We start from the raw sequence: 16,487 nt of genomic DNA, 5'->3' as shown, positions 1-16,487 counted from the left end.
GGACCCAGAGAGAGAAGAGGAAAAAAAGGAAAGGCATTTGGAAGTAGTAATAGGTATTGGTGTAACTTACAAAAGGAAGAGAAGACGTGACCATAGGAAAAACTGGGCAAAATATATAGATATGCAGTTATCTGTAACCTTGGGGGAGCCATTGCCCTTTCCAGTGGAGGGAATGGGGATACAGAACTCTGATGGTGGGAATGGTGTGGAATTGTACCCTTGTAATTTTGTAATTTTGTAAATCACTACTAAATAAAAAAAAAAAAGGAAAGTCACATCAAACACACAAAGCACAAAAATAGATGTTAATTATAGATATGACAAAGTAGTCTTCTGTTTAAACCAGGTTCATCACAGTTCATGAAAGTGGTAGCCCAGGGACCTCAAGTCACTTGTCAACACAGAAATAGACAGCCTGTGGCATTTTCCATCAGGCCTCCAAATACAAAGTGTGTGCTCAATACAGTCCTACAGAATGGCATCAAAGTCAAGTGGGCAGTAATGTTAGGTGAATGAATATGAACAGAGAAACAGGGCAATTCACACCCACACCCACACCCACCTGGTTGTTCATATTCCAGGAGCCTAACTTATATGATAAGTGAGATCTGGTTTGTTGGCCTTGGATGCACTGCTGGATCCCAACCTGTGTCTATTCACACACACGTGTGTGCATGTGTGACCCCAGGAATCTAGAGTAGGGCAGAACCTGAGTTTTTCTGCTGTCTAGTACATGGAAGATTCTGATGAGGCCACATGGCAAACTATGGAGCTGAGAGGGAGACTTTGATGAGCCAGGTGAACTCAGCGGCAATGGAAATCTACCTGCAGGAACAGGGTGCTGGCAGGTGGAGTATCTGAGGCCATGAACGGGATCCTGGGTGTTCATGTGACCAGGAATAAGTCCCTTGGCCCCTCTGGATCTCAGTTCCTCATTTGTGGAGGTGCTAATCAGGGGAGTGAGATCACAGAGGACTGTAATAATGTAACAGACCTTTAGACCGTTCCTAATATTTCATCCTCTGGGTGCCAAGCCTTCAAGAGAATTGAGGGTGCTGATACGGGGGTTTCTCCTTGTTTGTGTCAGGGGCCCAGGCTACTGGGTGGTAGGCACAGCTCCCTAAAGAGTTATTCTACCTGGGACACTGTGGGGACATGGGGACTCTCTCAGCTATGCTTCCCTGAAGAACCCAGCCCTCAAAAGTGTACTTCACCTTTAAGTGCATCCTCCTAATCTGGTTCTGGCAGGTGCTAGCTCTCTGAGGAGCTAGGGTTGTGGGGATAAAGGGTCTTCTCTAACGCAGCACTACCTAGGGACCCAGAACCCCACTGGACGGCTTCAGTGAGCATGAAAGACAGGGTAGGGGCTGGGCAGTGGCACACCCAGCTGAGTGCACATATTACCATGCACTAGGACCCTGGTGCAAAGCCTTGGTCCCCATCTGCCACAAGGAAGCTTCACAAGGGGTGAAGCAATACTGCAGGTATTTCTTTCTCTCTCCCTAGCTCCCTTTTCCCTCTCAATTTTTCTCTTTTCTATCAGATAAAAGACAGAAAAGAAGCAAAGAGAGAGAATAAAGATGAAAATAAAAATAAAAGAAAGGAAGGAAGGTAGGAAAGAAAGAAAAGGGAAAAACTGGGGACTAGGTGGTGGTGCACCTGGTTGAGCACACGTTACAATAAACAAGGACCCAGGTTTGAGTCCCCAGTCCCTCTCTGCAGGGGAAAAGCATTGTGAGTAGTGAATCAGTGCTATAGGTGTCTCTCTTTCTCTCTATTTCCCCCTCCCTTCTCAATTTCTGGCTGTCTCTATCCAATAAATAAAGATAATAAATTAATCATATATATATGTATAATTTTGTCTCCAGGGTTATCACTGGGGCTTGGTAACTGCACTACAAATCTGCTGTTCCTGGATGCCATTTTTTCCATTTTATTGGACAGGACAGAGAGAAATGGAGAGAGGAGGGGAAGACAGAGAAGGGGAGAGAAAGATCGACACCTGCAGACCTGCTTTACCACTTGTGAAGTGACCCCCTGGCAGGTCGGGAGCTGGGGGCTCGAACTAGGATCCTTGCACAGGTCCTTGCACTTTGTACTACATATGCTTAACCCAGTGCACTACCACCCAGCCCCCATTAAAAATTTTAAAAGAGAGAGAGCAAATAGCAACTGCCAGGAGCAGTGGATTAGTCATGAGGCACCCAGCCCCACTGACCACCTTGGTGGGAAAAAAAAACAAAAAACTACAGTAATGACTTGGTGGTGCTACAGCAGATAAAATGTTAGGTTTCCAGCATGAGACCCCAAATTCAAGTCCTGGCATAGCGTGCCAGAGATGGGGGCGGTGAGATGGAGACCAAGACAGGGTAGGAAGATGTAGAACTAAGAAAGTCCTGGGAAGGGCTTGAGGTTAGAGCCTGGTGACTGAGAAGCTGAGAAGTATCCTCGGGGCTCTCTAGGCCCTGTTACCAGGGAGATGGTCACTCACAGCTAGAGCTCTGGGCACTCTTGGGCCCTGCCCCTGCCCCCAACTCTCCATACCACCACAAAGCACTTCCTCTCTTCTTTTTATTCTCCCAGTCACCTTTCTATCAGAGGCTGGTATACCCAGTTGCTGTCCTTCCCATCTGCTGTGTTGGGCCCGCAGGGCATGGGGTAACAGTGGGACAGTGCCTCCACCTCCCGGGTCAGCTCCCGAAGCCGCCGCCTCACGTCTTGGGCATCGTACACTATTCTGGCTGAGGAGCCGCGCCTGGGGATTTCGGGGATGACTGCAGGGCCCAGGATAGGTGGGGGCGCTGTGGAGGCTGGCGTCTCTGTTTGGCAAAAGTCCTGCTGGGCCTCGGCCCCTGCCCCTCCTCCACTGTTCCTGTGGCTCAGGGTCTGAGGGCTAGGAGGTGGGGGGTTCACAGGGTACACATAGGCCTCCAGGCCTAGCTCTGACTGCATCTCTGTTTTGAGGGGCCCTCCCTCTAAAGTCTGCTGGAAGCGAATAGTCTGAGAAGGTAGCTCTGGGGCCTCCGGAGCCCAGGGGGCCCAGAACTCCTGGGTGGTGGACTGGAAGCTCTCCCAGTTTGGGGGGCCATCCCGATTATGGGAACAGTTTGGTGGCTGCTGGGGTGGGGTTTTCTCTTCATCGTCGGCATCGGGGGCCCAAGCTACAGGGCAGTGGGAGCGGCGCACTGAGGAGCGGTGGCGACGGTGATGGCGGCGGGTGGGTGGGGGGGTGACGGTCATTTTCACAGGGTCCAATATGCATCGGAGGTGGACAGCAGGGGAGCTCTGCTTCTCAGGTGGGCTAGACTTAGCTTCTGTGGAGGGAGGAGACATGAGAAGCTGGAGTGGTGTGTGTGGCTTCTACAGGGAGGGAGAGGTGAGGTTAGGGTGAGAAGCCGCACAGCTGGGGTGTCTGAGTGGAAGAGCTGGTGGGGGATAGCTCAGGGAAGGGGTGAGAATGCCCCATTTCTGCCCTTCCCACATTCCAACCCCCAGGCCCTGCTTACCTTTCTCACAAACAATATGGAACAGTTGGCGTAAGTAGCTGCGGAGCTTGTGCCAGAGCTGGGGTGGGGGTGGGGGGGGACACAGCAATTCTAGGTAGGCCCTGGTCACCAGATCTGCCCCCCCACACCAGAGCCCTCCCATCTGGCCCCACCCTGACCAGTGTCACCATATTGATGCCAATGTTGATGCCGATGACGAGACTCAGCAGCAGCAGGATGGAGTTACCGAGGTCCTGGCAGTTGTTGGTGTGAGGGTTTTGATACGAGGCCCACCTGGGCACTGGACGCTCAGCCATGGCCATGGGGGTCCCGAGGACCACCGGGGCCCACAGACCCCCAAGCCCACTCTGCCTACATCACCCCCACACCCTGCCTACCTACCCCAGGGCTCCTGGGGCTGGGTGAGCGGGTCATAATGCCGCCGGGCCTTCCCTCACAAGGCGCCAGTGGGCAGAGTCCTAAGCCATCAGGTGACTCTGACCTACCCGGCATGGCAGAGCCCAGCCAGCCCTGTATACGGCACGTCATCTGGACCAGCCCATAGGGCTGGCTGGTGTCTGTGCCCGTCAGTCACTGCTTGTCCACTCCTCCAGGCTCTGGCCTCCCCAGTAACCCCATTATTGTGGCAACCTCCCTGATATTCACTTCGTCTCCCTCCCAGATTTTTTTTTTCAGCTAGAGAAAGAGCACTGGAGCTTTCCCTGGTGCCATAGCACCTCTCATGTGGTATTGGGGTGGCTTATATGCACATGACAAGGAACATCCTACCAGCAATCTCTCTGGTCTTGGAGCTGCTCACTGAAAAGGGTTATGAGCTGTAGACTAACACCCTCCCTCATGGACATTGTCATACCACTCCTAGCTTTTTTCTCCTGAGCCTCCTTCCCCCTCTGCCTCCTAACATTACAGCAGGCACAACCAACAGTTAAACTTTTATATTTACAATATTCTCTTCATCTTTTTCCAGGTTTAAAAATGTGTACAGAGCCGCAAAGGTTTGGGGCAGGGATGAGGTGGGGGTGGGGGGTTTGTCAGGGAATTGTTCCAGGGAGAGGGGCTGGGCATTGGAGTCCGTGGCTGAATCATGGGGGTCCCCCAGCCCCTCTCCCATGCCCTGATTTGGGGAGCATCTGTCTACAGGGTTCAGGACCCAGGTCCCTAGCATTTAAAGGGCATGGCTGTTTGGAGAGGAGCTAAACCAGGCAGGGGAGGGGTTGGAGAACTAAGTTTCTTTTTTTTTTGGTGGGGGGGGAGAGGGAGGGAGGGCTGGAGGTGGGAAGAAATAGGAAAGTCAAGAGGCAAAGATCTGGGGGAGCCAAGGCCAAGAAATCTGGATTGGATGTCAGTGGAAGACAGCACCCGACCCCCTCCTCAAGTTTGGCACTAACAGACCCACTGAGGAGTCTTCTCCACTGGTGTTCCTTCAAGTCCTTCCCGACAGAGTCCTTTTCCCCAGAGGCTCAAACCCTTTCTCCTCGGCTCCTTGCCAGGCCATCACTTCACACACGTCCTCTCAAGTCCCACACTGCCCCTCCATCTGTTCCTCAGCACAGCTGACCTCATTCCCCAGCCTGTCCCAGGGAACCCTTCTCCCCTCTCTCTCTCCTCCCTCCACCACTCCTCTCCTGTAGCCCTGGCTGCTAAGGAAACAAGGGGACAGGTGGAAGGAGCAGGCAGGGCAGGTAGCTGATGGGGGCGGGGTAGAAGCTGGTCTGAAGTTGGTAAGGCTTCAAAGAGGGAGAGAGATGGGAGAAGGAAAAACTGAGGCAGAGGGGGAGGCATGACACGGCAAGAAGACTCACAGGCGGATTTAGCTGCCACCCCCTCACACACACACACACACACACACACACACACACACACACGTGTACCTACCCTGGCCCAGGGCTGGGGAGTTCTTGGCACATTTTTGGGGTCTTCCTCCCTCAAACCCACCTACCCGGTTTGGCACGGATGAGCAATGGTCTGAGAACTGAGGGGAAGGCTGGCCTCAGACTCCAGTGAGAGTTTCAGTCAAACATGCGTGTCCACTGGAGGTGGGACAGGGAGGGCAGGTGCTGTGCTCTCTCCCTCCACCCCCAGTTTAGCTTATCTGTGGGTGGGAGGGGCAGAGTCCTCCCCTCAGGGCTCCTAATCCCCCCCTAGACTTGAGTGAGCTTGAGGTCTGTTCCCACCTGCTGTGAGGAAGAATGAAGCACTGGGCCTGAAGCCTGAGGCCTGGGGGCTGCTAGGAAGTGCTGGAGAGAAAGGGGCTGTCAGCATGGGAAAACACAAACCCACATGCAAGACCACTCAGAGATGTGTGTCCTGGACCCATGGGAAGGCAGCTCCCTGGCAGTACAGGGGTGCTCAGGCCTCTTCCCTCCCTCCCTCCCTCACTCACCTAGCAGGAATTTGTGTCTGTCACCTGAAAAACATGCTTCCTCTGACTTGTGCCTGGGATAAGCATGCTTCGCTGGGGGGTGGGGGTGGGGGTGGGGGCAGGGGGAGCTGATGTCCCGAGCACCACCCTGTGCTGTCTGGTGGCCCAGGGTCACATCACTTCCAGGGTCTCCACGGAGTGGGGTGGGGGAGGTGGGAGAAGGCATGGGAGGACAGGATTCTGGGGTACAAATCCCCACAGAGATTACTTTGAGAGGGCCAACATGTGTCTAGGGCGGCAAAAAAACCTTCGCCCCGCACATGGAAAACACACCCCCTCGTGAGAAAGCACACCTCCACGTGGGCAAAATCCGTCCACCTTTCCACACACCGAAGACTGGTGTCCCGATGGAGGGGGAAGACAACACACCCACCCACCCCAGTTGTTCTAAGGCCCGGGTCCAGAGAAAAGAACCGGCCTCTCAGCATGGGAAAAACACATGTCCCAGTGAGGAGACCCATGTCCACCGACTGCTCTTCCAGGTGTGGTCACATGAGAAAGGCCAGTGGCCAAGTGGTCCTCCCTGCCTTCCAAGTTGGACCTCCCGCCGGGTGGGTGGGGGGCAGCAGTGCTGGGGAGGAGAGACTCCCCAAGCTGCCCCCTATACCCGAGTGGTGGAATGGGGGTGGGGTAGTGTGTTGTTGTGACTAGTAGCAGTGGGAGGAGGTGGAGGGAAGGGCCCGAAGGGGTGGAGGGAGGGGGGCGGCGGGGGCGGCGGGGGCCCGAGGCCACTGGGCAGCAGGGTCAGGGCCCCAGGGCCCAAGAGAGGCACATCATCTGGTGCCCGGCGCAGGGCCAGGGTGTAGTCGGGAGGGCAGGCAGGGCGCAGGGCCTCAGCAGGGTCCGCCCCAACGCCACCACCACGCTTGAGCTGCAGTGACACCAGCTCCTCCTCCGGTGGCAGCTCTCGGCCAGCAGCAGGCAGCAGGGGGCCCCCGCCAGGCACTCCTGAGCCAGAGCCACAGGGTGGGCTGAGCCGCCTGCACCGCAGCTCCTGCCTCCGGTCCCGCTTGTAGTAGAGGGCGGCAAAGGCCAGGATGTTGAGGAACAGGAGGGAGGCGCCCACAGCCACAGTGACGCTGAGCTCCGTGGAGTAGTCTCGAGAGTCCCCAGGGAAGCGGTCATAGGCCCTGGGGCCGGGCTCGGGCTCAGGCTCCGGAGGCAGAGTGGCAGGCAGTGGGGGCCTGCGGGTGCCCGGAGCGCCTTGGGGTGGGCGCGGCGGCCAGCGGGTGGTGTAGGGAGGCAGGCGTGTGGTGGTGGTGAAGAGCTCTGTGTGCAGGTTGTGCAGGTGGGGCACCAGCTCCAGCCAGAAGGCCACCTTATTAGCGCGGTAGTTGTCACGCACTCGTGGCTTCAAGCCAATGTGCAGATACTGCTTCTCCTTGCTGTTGAACTTGCTCCACACCACCTCCTCAAAACGGTTGGGTTTGGTGTGGATGAACTTGGTGTCCTGTGGCACCGGCTGGTTGGGGTCGCTGTGGGCACAGGAAGGCAGGGAAAGGAGGAGTGAGGGCAAGGCTCCAGTGGAGTGAAGGCAGGGGGTAGGGGGAAGGGAAAGAGGGAGGAGAGAGATAAAAAGATGCAAAGAAGTGTGTGTGGGGGGGACACAGGGAGAGGATGAAAGAGAAAATGAGACAGAGATGGCCGTAAAGGGACAGAGAACCTGGCAGAGACAGGGGCTGAGGGACAAGCAAGAGTGGAGACAGGCTACCAGAGACATGAACAACCAGAGATGAGGACAGAGAAACAGCCAGAGATGAGGACAATATGCAGAGACAAAGAGACAGCCAGTGAGAGAGGCAGAGGCTGAGCTGGGTGAGATAACAATACAGAGAGAAACAAAGACACAAGAGAGACAGCCAGAGCAAAGAAGCCAGAAAGCTAAAGGAGGGAGTCGGGCGGGAGCACAGCGGGTTAAGCGCAGGTGACGCGAATCGTAAGGACCAGCGTGTGGATCCCGGTTCAAGCCCCCGGCTCCCCACCTGCAGGGGAGTCGCTTCACAAGCAGTGAAGCAGGTCTGAAGGTGTCTATCTTTCTCTCCCCCTTTCTGTCTTCCCCTCCTCTCTCCATTTTTCTCTGTCCTATCCAACAGCGATGACATCAATAACAACAATAACTACAACAATAAAACAACAATGGCAACAAAAGGGAGTAAATAAATAAAATATATTTTTTAAAAAGCTAAAGGAAAAGGCGGAGAGAAAGGGAGAGATAGCAATGAGTTTTAAGAGAGGGATGCAGATACAGCAGTAAGAAGACACATACTCTTACTTAGACACATGGATAGGACCGTTCCGACAGAGGATAGAGCTTGAATGTGAAAGAAAAAGGGCAGGCAGGCAAGATCGGGAAGGAAGGAGAGACAAACACAGAGCCGAAGCTACCAGTGAGCCCACCCCCAGAAAGGACCAGGACCACCCTACCTCTCTCTGCTGAATCGCCAGCACACCACTCAGTGCCTAGCACAGAGAAGGGGTCCAGCAGATGGCTGAATGGAAGAGTGATGGCTGTGTGTGGGAGTGAGGATGGAGGGTAGCTGTGCCTCTGTCTGCAGGGGTGCCCCACCCAGCCCCTCTGGCCCTCACCCAGTCTTGGCGAAGTTGGTCCAGTAGGTCATGACCACAGCGCTGAGCATGACATCGTTCTTGGAGAAGTTGCAGGGGAAGAGGTCGGTGGCACCCACCATGGGCACACCAAAGACATAGGGAAGTTCGTCCCCGTGCGCTGCGTCTGCCCACTCGGGCCGGCCCTCAGCCTGGCAGTGGTGGTAGAAGGTGTAAAAGTAGACAGGGGACTGGTAGTCGGCGTGCAGCTTGGCGGTGGCCACGGCGGGGGCCACCCACTGGTGGTCAGTGAAGAGTGCCAGCAGGGTCTTGCGTCGCATCTCCCCATTGTCCCGGTCAGCCCAGTCCGTGTACATGAATTTGATGGTCTCCCGCAGCACGTCCTTGCCCTCTGGGTAGCCATACAGGTTGTCCACAAAATTGGAGACGGTGAAGTCAAAGGCGCTGGCAGACACCCCATCCTCGCTCTCTGCGGAGTCCTCCACAAATTTGAGGCCCTCTCCTTGGTTGACGCCAATGAGCATGTCGTAATTGAGGAATTCTCCCTGCTGCATGAGGATCTCAGGGTCATCGGGGACGACATCACCGTCCACCACGGGCCCAAAGGCAATGTGGTAGCTGGGGAGAAGGGGTCAGGGTCTCATCACACGCTCACTGACCTCTCCGCAGTGCACAGCCTGCAGAACCCATGCACCAACTCTTCCCTCTGCCCAGACCCTTTGCCTCTAGTGAAAAATCTATGACTTCTGCAGCTGGGAGGCAGTGCAGTGGCTAGAATGCTGGGCTTATAGCCGTGAGGTCCTGAGTTCAATCCCCAGAGGCTCTGGTGTTTCTTTTTTCTCTCCCTCTACTTCCCTTCCTCTCTCCTGGAAATAAGTAATCTGAGGTCGGACAGTGGTGCAACCAGTAAAATACACTAGTTACCATGCTGAAGGACCTGGGTTCAAGCCCCCCCACAACCCACTTGCAGGGAGAGCTTCACAAGTAGTGGAGTAAGCTACTCTTTCCTCCATCCCCTGCCCTATTTCTCTTTGTTTCTCTAAAAAAAAAGAGGGGGAGGGGCTGGGCAGTGATGCACCTGGTCCAAGCTCCTAATCCCTACCTGTTGTGGGGGAACTTCAAGAGCAATGGAACAGTGCTACAGATACCTTTCTCTCTCCCTCTCTAACTCCTCCTCCTTCCCTCTTAATTTCTGTCTCCATAAAATAAACAAATAAAATATTTAAATAATTATATATTAAAAAAGAATAAATGAGGGAACAAGGGTAGATAGCATAATGACTGTGCAAAGAGACCCTCAAGTCTATGTTCAGTTCCCTATACCATCATAAACCAGAGCTGGGCAATATCTGGTAAAAAAAAAAAAAAATTCTTCAGGAGGCCTGGCCTCTTAGAAGGCATCAGCTAAAGCATCTCAGGGCAACTTGTGCATGCATGCTATTACAGAACCTCTAATTAAGAAGTTTTTCCCCCTCGGGCATGAGAGTCTGTTTACATAACCATTATGCAAACCCCCACCCAAGAAGGCTTTTAAGAGAAGAGGGGTCTGAAGCTGACCTCTCCTGGCCAAAGGGAACACTCTTGGGCACCTCGCTCTCACCTTCCTTGGAATCAAGGAGAGCGATGGCCTGATCCCAGGCCTTTCCCACCCCCCATACCGGGCAGGCTGCACATCTTGGTCCACCAGCTCCCGGGACGGCTTCCGGCGCAGACACTCCACCGCCTCGGCACTGTCCTCCCGGTCACAGCCCACCTTGGCTGCCAGTAGCCGTGTGTACTTGAGTGGCTGGTAGTTGACAGACCAGCTGGAGATGGCGGTGCCACTCTGGGCAATGGCCTTCTGGAATAGCCCTGGAGGTGGGACAGGCGGGCTTCAGGTCGGCTGTGTTAGCCCAAAGGAGAAAGGGTGAACCCCAAAGAGTTGGGAGTGTGGGGAAGCGGAAGCAATGGTCAGGCTGAAAGGGGGTTGCTGGTACCTTCTGAATGGTGAGAGAGGATCAGAAGGTTGACACAAGAGGCCCCAGCCCCAGACCCAAAGATGGTGATGCGTTCCGGGTCACCCCCAAAGTGGGCAATGTTCTCACTGAGCCAGCGTAGGGCCTGAATCTGGTCCAGGAGCCCATAGTTGCCTTTTGCAGCCTGGTCACCGGTGCTGAGAAAACCTAAGGGTAGAAGAAGAAAAAGGTGGGTTCCTGGGGTGTCAAAGCATCCGTGATCCCTTTCTGGGAAGCTCAGTCCAGACATTCTGCTTCTGCTGGGTTTAGTGGAGTCCCACCCCAACCTCACCCCCAGATTCCAGCCCCTATGAGTTGGCTGCCCACCCTCACCGAGCACCCCAAGCCGGTAGTTGAGTGTGGCTACAATGACGTTGCCATAGGCAGCCAGGACGGAGCCATCGAACATGTTTCCGGTGCCCTCCATGTAGGACCCGCCGTGAAGAAACAGCATCACAGGCTTCTTCCCAGAGTCCCGGATATCTGCGTGGGGAAGGAGTGGGCAGGTGGGCCAGGGATGGAGGACAAGGACATAGTCAGTCCAGAAGCAGCATCACCCAGCTCCCAGGCCTGCTGAGGACCAGCCAGGAGCTTATGGGACATGTCACTCCCATCCCTGGGGGGCAAGACCGGATTCCCCTCCCTCCCTCCCCAGCTCACCCTGGCAGCAAGTCCCTTCCCATTTCCTATCAGCCTGCCCCACCACACTTCTCTACATGTTGGACAGAACTTCCAAGAAGCCTGGTAGAGGTGGGACTGGGGACAGGCATCTGCTGGCAACTGGGAACCCCACCCCGCCCCACCTCCCCACACACAGCAGGTCCCCCTCCTGCTCCTGGAAGAGTGAGCTCCCAAGGCTGGAATAGTGCTGGAGCTGCTAGGAGGTTCCCAGCATTTCCTCAGACCCAGGCCACCGGCCTTCATTCCACACTGGAGCCTGATCTGTGGGTGGGGGGTGCCAGGCCCTAGGGTCTCTGGGGGCTTGGTCTCATCCCTGCCCTAATTCCTTTCTAGGTCACCTCCCCAGTTACTATGGCAACCCCCAGCCTAATTACAGTGACAGGAGGAGTCAGGGCGGAAAGAGCCTGCTTAATGAAGCCAGTGTGTAGCTCCCATGGTGGTGGTCTAGGAACCCACAAACTAGCCAGGTCTGCATGGGATCCCACTCTCTTGTCATGTCCCAAAAGGACCTCATGATGACTGACATACATACTAGGCCCTCCAGACTAGAGTGAGGGATGCCTAGTTCCAGAAGAAGGTAGGAGCCAGGGCTCCCAAGGGCATATACAGTAAGTACCGTCCTCTACCACCATGATTTGGCCATAGTGCCAGGTGAGGGTCACCCCTGGCCCTCAGCCCCTCCTCTTTCTTGACATTCGCAATCATTTTCTTGTCAGCATACTCAGCAAACAAGAAGAGCCAGGCCTGGGCCTCCACAACTGGGTCTCTGCCCAACTCCCTCATCCTGCTAGAAACTTTTTTCTGCCAGAACCTCAACCAATAGGCCTTCACCACCCAGGACAGCTCCTGTCTCCAGTCTCCTAGAACTTTCTCTGTCATCTCCCTAGTCTGGCTTTGGCCAGCAGTCCCTGGGTGGGTCGTGTCTCCCCTAGCCCCCCCCCACCCCCACCCCTTTCCTGTTCTTCCCTTGTTCTTGAACCTCCAGTGGCCTTCCAGCAGTCCTGGCTAGACTTGTTTCTCTAACGCCCTGTTCTAAAGGTTCTTGGTCCTCCCACCCTCCCCACCCAGCACCTCCATTCCCAGTGAAGGGGGAGGAGGGGAGTCAGAGAGGGAAGGAGCAGGGTGGGGGGCTGGGGTAACAAGAATTCAAAACCAACAACAAAAAACAGGATCAAGAAAGAAGAAAGAAAGAAAAACCAACAACCAAAAAGCAAGAAGCACTTGGGGCAGATTCAACAAGAAAAGAAAAAAAGAAAAAAAAAGATCCATTTTTGGAAAAAAAGAAAAAAAAGAAAAAAAAATTATTCACTTTTTTTTTCAAAATTTTGTGGTGAAACTTCAAGATATTGGGCCCTGTTTTCAAAACTTTCCAAATTCTTTAATTTGCTCGAAATATCTGCATTTTCTGCATCTGATAGGATTTTGTAAATTATAGTAGGTTTCTGATGTTTCAATTGTGTCATCAATTTGGCCAAGTGAATTATTTTTCTCAAATGTTGTTTTGCTCCAAATTAAACTTGCTTTTTCAATTTTTTTTACATTTCGTAAGTTTCAAAACAGTCCAAATTTCTCAGCAATCTTTTACATTTTACCCAATTCATGTTTTGGTTTGTTTTTTGGTTTGATAATCCAATTTTTTTTTTCACCAAGTTTAGCTTTTCTTGAAGGTTTTCTAGTGGGTCCAACATTGTTCAGATTTTTGTTTGAAGTTTTCATAATTCTTTTTTCCAATTGTCAAAATTTTTCTTTTCTTTTCTTTTTCGTGTTTAGTTGGGAGAAAGACTGAGGGGCCTTGCGGGCTGTGGGGGCATTTAGTTAGGGGTGTCCTCTTATCAGCAACCACATGCAGCAGCGGGATTTTTAAATCTACCTGTGTCTGGCGGATTGAGCGTCGCCTCGTCACGTTTTTTTGTGAGCGGACCTAAGACCGGGAACACAAAACAGAGAAAAAAGGACAATTTTGTGGGGAAAGATGGGAGTTGGGGGGGGGAGGTAGTGGATGGGGAGGGGAGGAGAGAAAGCAGAAAAGGGGAAGGCGGGTGGGGGTGGGGGGCAGGAAAAAAATAAGCCAAAAAAAGCAAAATTTGTTTGCAAGAAAAAGAAACCAAGAAAAGAGAAAAACGTTTCTACGACCCGATTTTTGTTCCCCTCCCCGGAAAAAGTCATGCCCCAAAGAAAAGGCTGGTTTTGGGGGGGTGGGGTGCCTGAGTGGGCTGAGGCCTGTCTGAAGAAGCATTGACTTGGTTGGAAAGGATTTGGTTGTTGAAGTGTTTGCTACTTGCTGGAAATGAAAGTGTTAGAGGTGGGTGGGGGGAGGGGAACCCTGCCCTGGAACCCACCGCCAGCTGGGCCACCTGGGCAGCTGCTAGCACAGACCCTCTTCAGGGCCAGCCAGGCACCTGCCTGCTCCCCCAGACTGGAGAGAAAGAGAGAGGAGGGGCTGCAGCAGAAAGGACTCTGCAGAGGGTAGAAGGGGGTCAGGAGGCAGCCCACCCTGAGTCACAGCCCCTGAAAGCCCTCAGCTCCCCACTAGAGGGCTGGGGGTAGGTCCACTAGGGCTGCCTGCCTGCCTCCCAGCCTCTCGTCCCACCTGCGCTTCTCTTCGGTCCACATCCACAGGCCTGGCTTCTCACCCCAGTTCCCAATGGAGGGCAAAGCAGGGAAAGGGGTCATCAGGTCTTGCCCTCCAATCCCGCTTCCCTCTGCACCTCCCCACCCCACCCCGCCTCACCCTTTACCCAGGTCTGCTCTCCTCCCCCCCAGAATGATAAAACGTCTCCACCAGGAGCACCCTCACCCACCCCTGCTCTAATGCCACAATGCCCCTCCCCGGCCCCAATTGGGGGTTCTGTTCACCAATAGGGAAGAGAAAACAGTGCCCTGAGCCAGCTGGACACATAAGGTGTCACAGGAGATGCTGGGAGGGAGGTACAGTGTGCCCACTGCCAAGGGCAGGCTCCAGACGGGGCTAGCGTCTGGCTCCAGGTTTCATTCAGATTGGGTATTGATGGGAGAGAGCTGGAACTGGTAACTTGAGGCGGTACCCCCAGGCCCACAGGTTTTTCCTCAAGGCCTAGAGACCAGCATGGGGAGAGAGGAATGAGTAGGGCCCAGGTCAGCCTCTGGTAGACTTCCCCATCTGGCAATGAGGGCCCCACAGAGCCCCACTGGGACCAGAGCTGAGGGTCTCCTCTGTGACAGGAAGGGGCAGGAGATGGGGCTGAGGTCAGAAAGGCAGGAGCGCACATGAAACGGTTAAACGAAAGCGTGTGTCTCTGTGTGTGCCTGAGTCAACCTTTCCTCCCAGAAATGGTGTGAAGCCTGAGTGAGATCACCTCAATGTGTCAGGCCTCAGGCAGGTCTGCAGTAAGCGATGGTTAAAAATACAGGTGTGGGTGCAGGAGGTGTGAGAGTGGGCTGGAAATTGGGTGTGGATGTGTTGGGGTGGACAGTCCACTGTTAGGAAGTGTGAGGTGGCTATTGCACATGGGTGGTGGGGGAGGAGACAGACAATCCACTGGGGGGGACACTTGGGTAGATAGCCTAAGTGGGGGTAGGGGGGTACATGATTCTCAGGTGGCAGGGCTGGTGGGAGTGGTTCTCCTATAGAGGGTGCTGGGGGGGAGGACTGGGAAAGATGTGTGGAGGGCTGGGGTTGATGGTCTGTCAGGGTGCTTGTGATCTGGGAAAGAGTCGAGTAGCGGAGCCCTCTGTGCATGAGTGTGTGGATTTCTGGGAGTCTTGGGAAGAAGGGGGAGGTAGACAGGGTACATGATTGGCATGAGCAATCCAGGGTGGGTGGCCTATAAATATAGTTTAAAGATTGGTTATTTACCTCACATCATACAATTTCACATGAGAGAGAGAGATGCCAGAGCACCACTCTGGTACATGAACTAAGAGTCTCAGGCATGCAAGTTCCCTGCTCTACCAGTGGATGGCCTCCCTGGAGGTGCAGGGAGGACATGGGCAGTTTGAGGCACAGAAACTGTTCTGGGATTGGCCTGAGAGGACTCTGGATACAGGGAGTGAGGTGTTGGGAGTATCTGCTCTGTGAGTAGGCTGTGTTGGCTTGGCCCAAGGTGTGGTGCAGATGTCTCTAGGTAGGAATCAAGGTAAATGATGTTTGAGAAGCTGAGGGTAGTGGGGACTGGGATGAGGTGCAGGGTTATCAGGATATACGTTTTACATCCGGGTGTTACTAGGATGCTGGATCCATTCTCACGGTTACTAGGGAACATGGATCTATACAGGTGATGGGATACAACATTTCAAGTTAAATGTGGGGTACGTGCAGTGTGAAGACACCGGGAATTGTGGTGTGTTGGGACACACGATCATTGTATGGGCTAGTTGGGTGTGTAGCCTGAATGTTGAGATTCCTGGTGAGTGGGGGAAGGGGTCCTATGCATATGATGTGGGGTGTTAGGTATGCAGGGTATACACACAAGACGTCTGGCAACCAACTCTGTGTGTCAGGTTGTTGGAAAATGGCCTGTGCATATGTGTTTGTGTGCTTTTTTTTTTTTTTGGGGGGGTGGGGGAAGGATGCTGTCAGAGGATGGCCTCTGTAGAGGTGATGAGGTATTCTGTAGTGATTGGAGTGTCAGAAGGATCATATAGGAGTTGTTGGTGAGGATAGTTTGTTGGTGTGGCAGGAGTTCAACTGACTGCCCTCTGCTGTTGACAGCTGGAGGGATTCTGATTGCTCTTGGTATGCAGAAAGCTGGCAGGTGAACAAGCATCCAGGGGGCTGTGAGCTGTGTCATGGCCACTGGAGACTTGTCTGACAGTTAGTTGAGGGTCCCAGGAAAGGTGTTCTGGTAGGAAGGGTGGGCTGTGCTGAGTGGCAGGACCCTCAGTGAGGAACTTCCCTAATCCTTCAAGGGCTTCTAGGGGTGAGGGGAAGCATCCTGGACTAGTGGCACTCAGCTTTAGCAAGTTCTGAATGTGAGAGAGGGAAGTGTGGCCATGCTAGCCTGGGGAAAAGGCAGTGGCTATGTTTAAGTCCCTTAAAGTGTAGAGGGACGTCAAGTGGGTGTTTGGCTAGGGACAAGCCTAGACCTAGGGAACAGAGGTGGGACAGCGCAGGAGTGGGTGCCCAGGCAGGCACCTGACCATCCTCAGTGGTCACCCTGCCCTGCGTCTAAGACCTGTGTAGACACAAAGAACTTGTGAGGTGGCTGTCTGGGCGACACACCATTGCAGGCTGTTACTGTCGTTGGAGAGGTCTTCCTGCACCCACTCGGTGCAGCTCCCGGTCCTGTGCCAGTGCCTGAGGGTCTGCGTGTGTGTGTGTGTGTGTGGGCTATGTCCACT

At 54.0% G+C, this 16,487-nt stretch overlaps 2 protein-coding genes across 4 annotated transcripts in view; both read right to left on the bottom strand.

Moving 5' to 3' along the window:
- Positions 1–2,554: 2,554 nt before the first annotated feature.
- On the bottom strand, positions 2,555–4,015 carry SPEM1 (spermatid maturation 1). 2 transcript variants are annotated; one of them, XM_007521992.2, is made up of 3 exons: positions 3,665–4,015; positions 3,507–3,564; positions 2,555–3,314 (listed from the first exon to the last, which is right to left on the bottom strand). In XM_007521992.2, the coding sequence occupies exons 1-3, from the start codon at positions 3,806–3,808 to the stop codon at positions 2,584–2,586; spliced, it is 933 nt and encodes a 310-aa protein (XP_007522054.1). In that variant the 5' UTR covers positions 3,809–4,015; the 3' UTR covers positions 2,555–2,583. The 2 variants fall into 2 exon arrangements, with proteins under 2 accessions (XP_007522054.1, XP_060060283.1); XM_060204300.1 differs by having other exon boundaries at positions 3,674–4,015.
- Positions 4,016–6,380: 2,365 nt separating this feature from the next.
- The window catches only part of NLGN2 (neuroligin 2), a 13,607-nt gene continuing 3,500 nt past the window's right edge, over positions 6,381–16,487 (bottom strand). Inside the window, exons 3-8 of one of the 2 annotated variants that reach the window (XM_007521976.3) lie at positions 13,039–13,089; positions 10,821–10,970; positions 10,470–10,655; positions 10,152–10,344; positions 8,515–9,111; positions 6,381–7,403 (exon numbers count right to left, since the gene is read on the bottom strand). In XM_007521976.3, the coding sequence (XP_007522038.1) occupies positions 6,530–7,403; positions 8,515–9,111; positions 10,152–10,344; positions 10,470–10,655; positions 10,821–10,970; positions 13,039–13,089 (2,051 nt within the window). In that variant the 3' untranslated portion in view covers positions 6,381–6,529. The remainder of the gene's footprint in view (positions 7,404–8,514; positions 9,112–10,151; positions 10,345–10,469; positions 10,656–10,820; positions 10,971–13,038; positions 13,090–16,487) is intronic. The other variant, XM_007521980.3, reaches the window with a different exon arrangement.

The sequence above is a fragment of the Erinaceus europaeus genome, chromosome 12 (genome assembly GCF_950295315.1).
Source record: "Erinaceus europaeus chromosome 12, mEriEur2.1, whole genome shotgun sequence".
NCBI lineage: Eukaryota > Metazoa > Chordata > Mammalia > Eulipotyphla > Erinaceidae > Erinaceus > Erinaceus europaeus.
Note: the sequence above shows the minus strand (reverse complement) of the source record. Positions and strands in the feature narration are given on the sequence as shown.

Bases quoted from the DNA above. Each gene is read 5' to 3' on its own strand.
- SPEM1 (XM_007521992.2), bottom strand. From the start codon at position 3,808: ATGGCCATGGCTGAGCGTCCAGTGCCCAGGTGGGCCTCGTATCAAAAC. The intron at 3,565-3,664 runs GTCAGGGTGGGG...CCCCCACCCCAG, and splicing joins GCATCAATATGGTGACACTG to CTCTGGCACAAGCTCCGCAG. The intron at 3,315-3,506 runs GTAAGCAGGGCC...CTCCCTCCACAG, and splicing joins CCATATTGTTTGTGAGAAAG to AAGCTAAGTCTAGCCCACCT.